The 13,705-nt window shown below is 36.3% G+C and overlaps 1 protein-coding gene across 11 annotated transcripts in view; it reads right to left on the bottom strand.

Annotated features, from left to right (window-relative positions):
• Positions 1 to 13,705, bottom strand: part of CFAP20DC (CFAP20 domain containing) — a 301,331-nt gene that overhangs the window by 132,804 nt on the left and 154,822 nt on the right. For all 11 annotated transcript variants that reach the window (XR_013162683.1, XM_077128821.1, XM_077128819.1 and 8 more), the window contains one exon: positions 2,460 to 2,616. Coding sequence is in view for 10 of the 11 variants with exons in the window: in XM_077128821.1 (XP_076984936.1) it covers positions 2,460 to 2,616 (157 nt within the window). In the remaining variant the exon portion in view is untranslated. The remainder of the gene's footprint in view (positions 1 to 2,459; positions 2,617 to 13,705) is intronic.

Below are 13,705 nucleotides of genomic sequence, written 5' to 3'. Positions count from 1 at the left end.
TTAGGAACTTCTGTTAGGCAATGCTTTCTTATACTTTATACCCAAAGCACAAGCTACACAAGAAAAAAACAGATAAATGGGACCTCATCAAAGTAAAAAAAATTTGAGTATCAAATGACTTTTATCACAAAAGTGAAAAGACAACCTATTCAATGAGAGGAAATATTTGGAAACCACATACCTGATAATGGTTTAATATCCAGAACATAACTGAACAACAACAAAAAAGACCTGAATAGAAATTCCTCCTAAGAGGATATAACAAATGGCTTACAATGCACATGAAAACATACTCAACATCATTATCTATTAGGGAAATGCAAATAAAAAATACAAGATACCATTTTACATCCAAGAGAATGGCTTCTATTAAAAAACAGAAAGTTACAATGTTAGAGAAGATGTGGAGAAATAGGAACACTCACTCATTGGTGGGAATGTAAAACAGTGTAGTTACTGTAGAAGACAGTTTGGTAGTTCCTCAGAAAACTAAATATAGAATTACCATAAGACCTGGCAGTCCTTTTACTAGATACATACCCAGAAGAACTGAAAGCAGGGTCTCAAACAAATATTTACACATTGAGGTTCATAGTCGCATAATTATAATTCTTATTATTCACAATTGCCAAAAGATGGAATCAACCCTAAGTGGTCATCATCCAATGAATGGATAAACAAAATGTGGTGCACGCATACAATGGAATATTATTCAACATTAAAAAGGAATGAAGTTCTGGTTCATGCAACAACATGCATGATCCTTGAAGACATTATGTTGAGCAAAATAAGCCAGGCATAAAAGGACAAATATTGCATGATCTCAATGATATGAAATAAGTAGAATAAGCAAATTCATAGAGTTAGAATCTAGAATGTAGGTTACCAGGGGCTGGTTGGGGGTAGGGAATGGGGTGTTAATGCTTAATTTGTACAAAATTTCTATATGGATTGATTATAAAATTTTGGAAATGAATGGTAGTGATGGTAGCACAACTTTGTGAGTGTAATTAATAGCATTGAATTACATATGTGAATATAGCTAAAAGGAGAAATTTTAGATCGTATGTTGTTAGTATAAAAATTGAAAGATAAACATAGGACTGCACAACACAAGTGAACCCTATTATAAGTTATGGACTATAGTTAATAGTACAATTATAAAGATATTCTCTCATGAATTATAAACAATGTACCAAACTAATGTAAGGTTTTAATAATAGGGTGAAATATTGGGAAAATAATACACCCTAATGTAAACTATCGACTATAGTTAATACTACAATCATAAAATATTTTCATCAACTGTAACAACAATACCGTACTAATGGAAAGAATTAATAGTGAGGGGGCAGGGAGGATAAGGGAATGCTGTATTTTTTATATGATTTTTCTATAAGCCTACAATTTCTCTAAAAAAATAAAAAAAACATAAAAATCAAAATGAAGCATTAATATTCTCTTGATATTTGTAGTTGTTTAAAATCATCTTAGCAGGGGAATTTGTGCAGCCCTATGGATTCTAAATGGTTGGCTTACCTGTACAACATATTTGTTATATCATGAATAATTAATGTATCTATTTCTAGTCAATCTAGAAATAATGAAGAATATTTATTCTTTCTTATTCTAATATTATCACTAGAAAATTACTATGATATCTCCAAAACGACTTCATAAAATGTATACAGAGTAATAAAATAGCATACTGGACATTTGTAGAGCTTTTTAGATGCTCCATATTTTTTTGGTGAATTTCCCAAACTATGAGTCTTGCTTCTCTAGTCAGGGGTCAGACATTTATTTCCCCAGTCTCCCTTATATCATGTGACTTGGGCTCCACAGCCATGTCAGACTTTGTTCACTAGAGAGAAACAAGAAGGAATCTACTTCTGGCAGGGGGTAGCAGGAAAGACATCCAGCTTCCAGGGGCAAACATAGTAGAAATTCTGGAACCTAGAATCTAACATTGTGGTGTGATTTATGGAGCCTCTGCCCAGTGGCAGTAGCTTTTAGGAGTGTGGGGGTGGGGGCAGACCTGGAGCAGTCCTTTGGTGAGGGTTGGGTTTGTTCTTGGCTATATCCTCCAATCCTGCCTTTCTGGATCTCCTTGAGGTATATGAATTGCTTAATTTTATTAAACACATTCTTTTTTTTGTTTCAACCACCTACAGAGGATTCTATTGCTCGCAACTAAGAACCCTGACTAATTCGGATAGCACATGCTACCATAAACAAAAAGGAAGAACAAACACAAAAAGAACATTTAGTACATTCTGTAAAGCTCAGCTCCAGTAAAAATAAACATGTGATCCAGCATAAAGCAATCGATATGATTATGAATAACTTTAACAGACATAAAATCAAATTGCTAGCAAGCCCTCATACTATCTAAAGGAATGGCTAATATTAAAAACACATCAGAAAATTAAAAAATCTTGATAGAAACTTGAACATACCATCTTTTTCAGCAGTGTCTTGAGGCTTTGATTTTAAGGTAAAGATCTTCCGTAGTTTACAATTAGCTGAGACAATAATTCCATCCAATGACTGGAAAACTGCTCCCTTGAATATTTCACTTGTGAACGCTACCATGTCAATGCACAGATTGCACCACTAAATAGAGAGAAGCAAAGAGTAAATTTCGGGTGGGCAACGGTGGTTCAGTGGCAGAGTTTGCATCTGCCATGCCAGAGACCTGGGTTCAATTTCCAGTGCCTGCCCATCTGTGCTGGTTTGAAATGATGTATGTACCCTAGAAAAGCCATGTATTAATCCTAACCTCATTTTGTAAAGGCAGCTGCTTCTTCTAATCCCTATTCAGCATTGTATGTTTGAAAATGCAATTAGGCCATCTCCTGGAGATGTGATTTAATCAAGAGTGGTTGTTAAACTGGATTAGGTAGAGGAGTGTCTCTACGCATTTGGGTGGGTCTTGATTAGTTTCTGAAGTCCTATAAAAGAGGAAACATTTTGGAGAATGAGAGAGATTCAGAGAGAGCAGAGAATGCTGCAGCACCACGAAGCAGAGAGTCCATGAGCCAGTGCTTTGAAGAAGAAGGAAAACGCCTCCCAGGGAGCTTCATGAAACAGGAAGCAGGAGAGAAAGTTAGCAGATGATGCCGTGTTTGCCATGTGCCCTTCCAGCTGTGAAAGGAACCGCGACTGTGTTCACCATGTGCCTTCTCACTTGAGAGAGAAACCCTGAACTTCATCGGCCTTCTTGAACCAAGATATGTTTCCCTGAATGCCTTTGATTGGACATTTCTATAGACTTATTTTAATTGGGACATTTTCTCGGCCTGAGAACGTAAACTAGCAATTTATTAAATTCCCCTTTTAAAAAGCCATTCCATCCCTGGTAAATTGCATTCCAGCAGCTAGCAAACTAGAACACCATGAAAAAAAAAAAAAGAAAAAGAGTAAGTATCTTCCATAATAACATAAATGAACAAGGCATCTATATGTAGAAGTCCAGAGAGTTGAGGCAATTATCTGGATTAAGGAGCCCCAAACCAATTTTCTCCTTTAGGGAAATTTATCTCCATTTTGAATGGAATTTTCTTAAAAATTGCCTTGATTCTTCCAAGGAAATCATATAATCTAAACTATATATTGGTCATCTGACTACAAACTTTGGAGAAATAACAGTAGACCTGCAGGCAGCATGCTGTGGGAAGCTAATTGCAGATATGTTAGACTACTTAAATCTTGAAAATCAGGGATAAGTTCTAAATTGTTCCTTCTAGGGGACTAATTTGATCATAATTAGCCACTTATTTTGTCATAAAAGTATGGATGAAATTAAAAGTTTGGTTTAAATTTTGATCAGTGCTACCTACTTATAATCAATTAATCTATTGTACAGAACAAAATCTTCTAAAGAATCTGTGATTATGCCTGGTATTTGCCAGTTTTTAAAGTAGCCTTGCAGGGACTAATCTCAGACATTAAACAATTAGAGCTCTCAATACTTCATCAAATAAATTCTCTAAATGGCCTAAATGAGTTAAAGAAAGAGAAAATAATCATTTAGCAAGAAATTAAGGCATTTAAGACTGCAGGACAAAAGCAGGAAATAAGAAATTTTGAAATTAAGAGAAAAGTAATATTTAAAATTGTCTGTGCTTCTTTTAAAACATCAGGTTCTCCCATTAATTGTTTAGAAGCAGTTTACCTAAGGTCCATTTTATCACTCTATCAAAACTGAAAGCTATACTCATTCCACAGAGGAAATGGTAATGCCTTTTTTTTTTTTTTTTAAAAAAAGGCAAACCTTTGCTATTCAGGAATATTTGTTTTAATATGGAGGAGAATCTAAAGTTGTTTCCACAGTAGAAAAGTAAAAGAATTAACAGTAAATTCTTGATCAAATACATGAAAATTATTCTCTGTTGATGTCTCAACAGTAAAAACTACTTTCTCAGGCTATGGGGATGGATGCTCTGGTATTTTGGAAGGAAAGGTTCTGGTATAAGCAAAGGCAGGAAGTAGGAGTGAGTATAATAAAATAATGAGATTGGCTTGACCAAAAGGGACAGTTAATGTTGTACAGGAATAGCAAGTGGGCTAGGAGAGTGAGGCCAGGTTCTGGAGGAGCTGGAGGGTCAGGCAGCAGTCTTTGGATTTGAGAGGGTAAAGTATAACTACGGCTCTTGAAAGTGAACCACAATGACAAAAAGCAGAAATTTCAGACTATGATGCAGGGAAGAATGCTTTGGGGTTGTAAAAAGGGGTGGTAGAGGGAAGGTTGGAACAAAGTAGAGACAGACCAAGGCACAGAAAGACTAGGTCAGTTCCTGTCAGTCATTTAAGCATGAAAGTGAGGGTCTCTCTAGAAGGGTGGCATAGAAAGAAGAATGGAAGGGACAAATCCAGTAGGGATGCTTAAGCGTGAAACAGCACGGCTTTTGAAATCCACATTATAGGGGTTGGAGGTCTTGCGTTTTCAGCTATTCCAATAATAATTATCAGCACCATTACTATATTATCATTATTATTGTTGTTTTTCTTGTTGTTATAGTGAGGTTTCTATTCTTAACATCATCCCCAGAATCCAACCATTCAACTGATTCATCACACTAGAAATCCCATTCGTCCACTCTTTCCACAGGTGTTAAGCTCTGATCAGGTGTTAAGATACCCAAAATTGGCTCTAGAAATACAGAAATGAATAAGACAGTCCTTCCTCTCTTGGAAGGGAGGCAGACATGTGGCATGTATTAAATATGGTTAGCACAAAGTGGGGATCAAGGTGGGAGGGTGGGGAAGCTATGGAAAGGCTTCTTTATCAAAGGTATTGACTGCATGCAAATGTTAAGTTAAATGGTTCCAAAAGTTTTTACAAAACCTCCTTTCCTCACTAGTCTCACTGTCAACTCTTTCCACTTTCTTGTCCCTCTATTTTTAAATACTAACTTTCGATTCATCAATTTTAGACTATCTCCTGGCTTCCCATTATGTAAGACCTTTAGCTCACATAGACTCCCTATTTCTCCCCTTCTGTCTTCCCCAGAAAATTACCTCTCAATCTTTCTTTCTTTTTCCCTTAAAATTCACATTTCTTCATTTTGAGTAAATAAATACTATACACAGCAGAGCCAAATGGTACTCTATGATTACCTTTTTTTTTTGGTTTGTTTTTTTAATCTTTATATTATTAACTTAAATGTATTTCTGGAGTTAATTGCTTTTTAAAAAAATTGCTTTATTTCCTTTGACTTAAGTCTCCTCACATCTAGGAAAGGCTTAGAGGTCATATCTGAGCTTAGTTTTGAAAAATGATTAAGAGTTTACTAGGTTAATGGAGGCATGTGAAACTGCTGGGTGTTTCTTCTCAGGGCCCCATACCTGTATTCCCTGTTTAGATGATGTCATGGTTAGGGACAGGTGTCAACTTGGCCAAGTTGTGGTACCTGTTCATCTGATTGGGTAAGCGCTGGCCTGTCTGTTGCAATCAGGACATTTCATAGGATTAGGTCATGATCACGTCAGCTACATCCACAGCTGATTCCATTTGTAATCAGCCAAAGGGGAGTGTCTTCTGCAATTAGTGATGCTAAATGCAATCATGGGAAGCCTTTTAAGGAGGACTCAGAGGAGACAGGTTCCATTCCTGCTTTGGCTGGTGAGCCTCTCCTGTGGAGTTCATCCAGGTCATCCATTGGAGTCATCGGCTTCGCAGCCTGCCCTGTGGATTTTGGACTTTTCATTCCTACGGTCACGTGAGACACTTTCATAAATTTTATATTTGCAAGTGTTCCCTGTTGATTCTGTTTCTCTAGAGAACCCTAACTAATACAGATGAACTCTCCAGATGACCTGTATCTGGAGATGCCATTAGCTTTGTACGAAATGATGTCTACTTCCTTCAGAAAACTCTAAGTCCTAGGAAATCAGGACCTTAATTCCTACACACCTTTCTTATCCATTGGGGTCATGTTGCTTTTATTCCCTCTGCCTGAACTTGGGCTTCATGGAAAGTATACAAAAAGCAGTGGTATGCATATGAGTGTATGAATATATGAACACATGTGTACATGTATACATACATAAATTTAATCTTGCATTTTATAATAATTTAACAAGCTCAACAAATGTCTGGGAACTAATGACATTTTACGAATCCATCTTCTGGGAGTATAGATAGGGCAGACCCTGAAAAGATGGGAATAACTTTCACAAATCCACTTTGGCTGGAGGAAATCTAAATTATTTTTGGTTTAGCTGATATTTATAAAGGTTCCAATTCAAAGGCTTAACAAATAACTTATTATTCATATAAATGCTGTGATAAATTTCCCAAAATTTTGGAAAACAATAGAACTCTGTGCTATTGATAGATAGATTATTTGAAACAGAGTTGCTCATTATAAAATATTGGTGATGTTATCACTCTTAAAATCCCTTTTTCTGACATTTTTCTTGATCTCTAATCACTTTATATGTGCAACTCTACTCTAGGAGGGAAGAATTCTATACCTACAATATTCAGAATAATAGCTCCTTAAGAAGTCTGAGTCAGAAAGACAGCAGTTTGATAGAGAAATTATAGTTTTGTTTATTTTATTGTTTGGATTAATAAGAGAGTTTATGCTATTTATTTTCAGCATGGAATTTTGAATAAAGGGTTTGACTTGCAAAAGGTGATGTTCAAAGTGAAATTCACAGCATGAACATCTAGTTTTTACTGATTCATGTCTTGGCGACATTATACTGTTGAAAGGACTGTATATTCTGTAAACACATATATACTGAAATTATGTAATAACAAGTTCTTCAATGTCTCAGCAATTTTGGATTTCCCATGCCCTATTCTTTGCCATTGCTGTAGATAATTATGAAAATAATGGATTTAATTTTGCCATTACACATATAGAAAGATCCTGAATCTCAGTGCATAGTTGTAGCCAGGACTGCCTTTCTAAAAGGAAACAACAAAACAAGAAATCACAATTACATAACATGGCTATTCTAAGGTTCAGCTTATCCCAGAATTTTAGAATGTCATCCTATTTTCATACTTCCACAATGGTATACAAAGTATGGGGTATTGTTGTGCCTTTTAAAAATTATTTTTCACAAATCAACAGAAAATCAACTTACAAGGAGCTTGTCATCTCTATTACCAACACATTGTGTTTATTAAGCAGTGCACACAAAGATTAAAATTGTAATTTTATATCTGAGGTCAAGAGAAGCAATTACCTACTACTACTATATTAAAAACAATTTTGTAGGAAGAGCAAAATACTTCTGTAGGAAGAGTCCTTACACAGGGAGAGGGGAGGTGAGGAGTGAGGAGCTGCCAAAGTTGCCAGACTCAACTCTTGGCTGAACCAAGAAAAGGAAAATTCCATGTAGAATCTTAGTCACTAGACCTGGTTAGCAATGGATCGCTACCTCCCAATTCCCACCTGCATTGAGTAAAGTAAAGTGGCAGCCCCATCTTTCTCTTGCTAACCCCCAAGTCACCTTTTCATTTTGCCCTCCGAAATCCTGTACTCTTGTAAAATACTTCAACCTCTATATTTTTCTAAGAGTCATACACACCTTAATTTACTTGAAGACTGGCTTTCTCTGATGTTATTACTTCCCCTTCAACTCTCACAAATGGAATTCATTTGTTTTTCTACAAAACCCTATTTTGAGGGCAAAGGGCTTGGTGGCATTGAGTTTCCCTTCTGACTGGGAACCCTAGCTTCTTTGAGACCTGAGCAATTTCATAGACAGGTTCATGTAGCTTCACCAATCTTCAAATCATTCCCTGGTTGCCCTACTACCCCCAGGGACACACCCACACCAGCCTCTACACACATTCCTGAAAAATGTTAGAACCAGGTTCATTCCTCTTACCTTCTAACATCCCATCCCATTCAACACCCAAACAGTCCAGAAATCTTCTTTCCTCAAAAACTCCTTTCCTCTTCAGTTTGTAACCCAATCACATGGCCACATCTTATGACTTAATTTTGCCACCTTGAACTACTTCACTTTTAAAATTTTGAGATGGAAATTATTTTCCATTATATAATCATAATATTACACTTTTTAATCCATCTGGCAACTTCTTCTAGGTAAACTTTACTGGCAACTCCTTTTAAATACATTCCTCCCAGGAACGGAAGCATTTGGGCTCTGGAGCCAGAATGAGTTTGGATTTCAGCTGCAAACATTTACTGGTTACCTCTGCAGTTACTTAACCTCTCTGTGCCTCTCTTTTCTCATCTGTAAAATGCCTCTCAAGGAATTATTAGGATTAAATTATTAAATACATGTAAGCACTTATAATAGTGTCTGTCATATTGTAAGTGCTCAATAAATGTGAACCATATGGTCTTTTTGTGCTTTCATATCATGAAATGCATAGATCTTAAGGCTACAGTTTGATGAATTTTGGCTATTTTATATACCTGTATACCACATCCCATTAAGATAGAAGGCAATCCAATCACCCCAGACAGATTCCTTGTACCTCTTCCCAATCAATCCCAACACCCCTTAGAACTAACCACTAAATTACTTCACCATAGATTAGTTTTGTCTGTTCTATTACTTTTTAAAAATGGAGTCATAGTATGTGGCTTCTTTCATTCAGTATATATATTTTTGAGGGTCATTAATGTTGTTGCAGGTATTGTGATTTGTTATTGTTTTGCTGAAAGTATTCCACTATGGGAATATACCACAATTTGATTATTCATTTTTCTGATGGTGGACATTTGGGCTATTTCAACGTTTTGGCTTTTATGAATATAGTTGTTGTGAAATTCTTGTACAAGTCTTTTTGTGTACACATGCTTTCATTTCCTTGGATGTATACTTAGAAGTAGAATTGCTGGATCATATAGATACATATTAAATAAATTTCATATATTTAACTTTATGAAAAACTTCCAAGGTATTTTAAAGTGGTTGTACCATTTTTCATTCCCACTAGCAATGTACGATAATTGCTTTACATCTCACTAATATTTAGAATTCTCAGTCTTTTTTATTTTAGCCATTCTAATGAGTGAAGTAGTGGTAACTCATTGTGTTTTAATCTGAATTTCCCTGATGGCTGATGTTGTAGAGCAGTTTTTCATAGATTTGGCCAATTGTATAATCTTTATGAAATGCTTGTTCAATTATTATTGCCTGTAGTGGATTGAATTGCATACCCCAATTTGGGCATGCTCTTGACTCTAGATCTATATTCTGGTGGGTGTGCATCCATTGTAAATAACATTTCTTGAAGATGTTACTTCAGTTGAGGTGTGGTCCAACTGAATCAGGATGGGCTTTGATCCAAATTACTGGAATCCTTCCTTTACAAGCAGAGTGGAAGTCAGATGGAGAGAGAAGCCATAGGGAGCAGCCAGAAGCTGGAAGTACACAAAAAGATTTATACAAGGATTTCAATGGAACTTAAAAGAGAAAGGGGAAGACACCACTATGTGGATATTGTCTTTGTCACTGAACTCATAGAGTTGTCTTGAGAGCCCTCTCCTCCTATATACAATGGTCACTCTTAAGGAAAAACTGGTTGCACCAGTTGAAGAAGAGGCAACAGTCTCAAACAATAAATCACTGTAGTAACTGTTACACAAGTTGGTATGGCATGTGCCATCAGCATTCTCTAGCTGACAAAATTGTCCTTGTGGATGTTTTGGAAGATAACTCAAAGGAAAAATGATGGATCTGCAGCATTGAAGCTTATTTCTTCAGACACCTAAAACTGTGGCAAATAGATTATTCTGTGTCATGATTTGAGGTTGTTAGATACCTGAGAAAAGGCCATGTTCTTTTAAGTCATTCCTGTGGGTACAGACCTTTTGTAGGTGGGACCTTGTGATTAGGTTACTTCAACTGAGGACCAATGTAGGTCTTAATCCTTTTACCGGAATCCTTTAAAAGAGATGAAATTAAGAGAAGATCTGGAGAAAAAACCCAGAGAAGCTAAGAGAGGACCCACAGAAACTCAGAGAAGAAGCCATCAAAGCCAGAAGCTGAAAGCTGGGAGAGAAGGACCAGAAGATGCCAGCCATGTGCCTTCCTATATGACAGAGGTGTCCTAGATGCTGGTAGCCTGTCTTCAGCGTCCCACTGATGCCTTGAGTTAGACATTTTCACAGCCTAGAACTGTAAATTTGTAAGCTAATAAATCCCCATTGTTAAAAGCCAGTCAATTTCTGGTATATTTTATTTCATCAGCTTTAGCAAACCAAAATACTCTGTGACTGCTAATTCTAAGACTGTAGTGGTAACTGTAGGAGTTCATCAGCAAGAGGGCGAGTGTCACTTCAATCTAGTTCAGAGGAATGTTAATGTCATCAAATCCATTGTTCCTCAGATCGTCAAGTATGGTCCTGATTATATAATAATTACAGTTTCCAACCTAGTGCATATTCTAACGTACATTACCTGGAAACTAAGTAGACTGTACAAGTACCATGTGATTAGAAGTGGGTGCAACTGGATTCTGCTAGCTTCTATTACCTTATGGCTGAAAAATGTATTTTCCCCAGCAGCTGCCATGGATGGATTTTGGGAGAACATGCTGGCTCACGTGTGGCTGTGAGAAGTAGAGTGAATATGGCAGGAGTTTCTCTCTAGGAACTGAATCCAGAAATGGGACTGGATTATGACAGTGAAAGTTGGAAGGAAGTACATAAGTTGGTGGTTGAAAGTGCCTATGATAGAAGGCAATCCAATCACCCCAGACAGATTCCTTGTAAAGGAATATATTAACTGGGCTAATGGATTAAGTGTGGCTGATTTGATTGACTCCATGTTCAAAAGTCTATCCAGGATTCATCCAGTGTCAGCAATGGTGAAGGGGATGTATGGCTTTGAGAATGAAGTCTTCTTGAGTCTTCCATGTATCCTGAATACTTGGGGACTAATGAGTATTATCAACTAGAAGATGAAGGATGATGAAGTTCTTCAACTCAAGAAGAGTGCAGTAAAGTCCCCTTGGGGGAATGGGGAGAAAGGGGTAAATATTCAACTTCCCCATTTGGAGAATTTCTGATATTCCTGCAAGCAGTGGGGAAAACCAAATGAATAGGCAGAGCCCTTGATCTTAGGGTTTGTCCCTATGAAATTTATTCCTGCAAAGGATAGGCTAAGCATACTTAAAATTAGGCCTGAGAATCACTCCCTGAGAATCTCTTTTGTTACTCAGATGTGGTCTCTTTTCCTAAGCCAACGTGTCAAGTGAACTCACTGCCCTCCCCCACAATGTGGGACATGAGTCCCAGGGGTGTAAATTTTCCTGGCAAAAGTGGGACAGAAACCTTGGGATGGGCTGGGACCTGGCATCAAATGATTGAGAAAACCTTCTTGACCAAAAGGGGGAAGAGAGAAATGGAAAAAAAAAGTGTCAGTGGCTGAGAAATTTCAGAGTCAAGAATTTATCCTGGAGGTTATTCTCACACATTATACAGATATCTCTATTTAGTTTATGGTGTATCAGAGTGGCTAGAGGGAAGTGCCTCAGACTGTAGAGCTATGTTCCAGTAGCCTTGATTCTTGAAGATGACTATATAATGATATGGCTTTTACAATGTGACTGTGTGATTGTGAATGTCTGCTGCTCCTTTTATCTAGGGTATGGACAGATGAGTAAAAAGTATGGACAAAAATAAATAAATAATGGGGGGATAAAGGTTAAAATAAATTAGGTAGATGGAAATACTAGTGGAAAATGAGAGGGAGGGGTAAGAGGTATGGTATGTATAAGGTTTTTATTTCTTTGTCTGGAATGATGCAAATGTTCTAAAAAATGATCATGGTGATGAATGCACAATTATGTGATAATATTGTGAGCCACTGATTGTATACCATTTATGGGATGTTTATATGTTAGGAATGTTTGTATGCTAAGTTTTATCAACAAAAATATTAAAAAATAAAAGAAGAGTACACATACCCTCTGGAATATCCAAAAAGACCTAAAAGACCTGTGAAATCTGAGTTCTATGCTGCAGAAATTAAAAAACTACAATATGATTAATCTTGAGTCAGCAGCTATTATTCATGTACATGGATCAGAGTATATGTAAATGTAGACCCACAGACTCAAAGCAAATACACAGCTTAATGCTTAATATAAGCCTGTGAACAAACAAAATTAGATATTGTAGTGTGAAGAAAAAGAAGATACTACTATGTGCATTGCCATATGATGGAAAAGCAAAGGAACCCCAAAGATTGCCTGCCAGCCAGAATAATAATAACCTGGGGAGGAAGCAAGCCTTCTTTCTAGCCTCTTAAACCATGAGCCAATAAATTCTTCTTGTTAAGCTAACTGATTATATGGTATTTGTTTTAGCTAGAAACTAAAACATTGCCTTTTGAAAAAACAATTACCTCTCCTTTTACTATAGAGTTCTAGGATACACTCTGAATGCAAATCTTTTGTCAGGTATATGTACTAGGAATATTTTCTCTCAATCTGTGTCTTCTTAATCATTTCCTCAACAGTGTCTTTTTGATGAGCAAAACTGTCAGTTTTGTTGAAGTCTATTTTATCATTTTTTTTTCTCTTATGGTTGGAGAAATTTTCAACTCAAGATACAAAGGTCCTTTTCTGTTTACTTTAAGTAGCTCTAAGTTTTTATATACATTTATAATTTCTCTCAAATTAAATTCTGGGACAGTTTTGAAATAGGGGTTGAGGTTCATTTCTTTTTAGACACTCAGAAGTTCCAGATCCTGAAAACAGACTTTGCTGTCTCCATTGAATTGCTATGGTACCTTGGTTGAAAATCAACATTGACTATTTGCATATGGATCTATTTCCAAATTTTTTATTGATAGCTATGTTAATATCACACTGTCTTGCTTACTGTAGTTTTATAGCTAAGTCTTGAAATCATGAGGTGTAAATTTTATTTTTCAAAATTGTTTTGGCCATTCTAGAACCTAGAATTTCTATACAAATTTGAGAATTGGCTTGTTAATTTCTGCAAAAAAGCATTTTGGGATTAGATCAAATTTATTGATCAATTTGGGGAGTACTGGTGTCTTAATTAATAAGTCTTCTGATCCATGAACATGGTATATCTTTGCATTTACGTAGGTCTCTAATTTCTCTCAGCAATGTTGCAGTGTTTTGTGATCTTCAATGTAAAAGTCTATTGTTAAATATATCCACGAGTATTTCATATTTTTAACGCTATTGTAATTGGCATTTTTAAAATTTCAAACTTCAAAAATT

This window comes from Tamandua tetradactyla, chromosome 15 (genome assembly GCF_023851605.1).
Source record: "Tamandua tetradactyla isolate mTamTet1 chromosome 15, mTamTet1.pri, whole genome shotgun sequence".
NCBI lineage: Eukaryota > Metazoa > Chordata > Mammalia > Pilosa > Myrmecophagidae > Tamandua > Tamandua tetradactyla.
The sequence above is the reverse complement of the archived record's forward strand: the minus strand, read 5'-3'. Positions and strand labels throughout refer to the sequence as shown.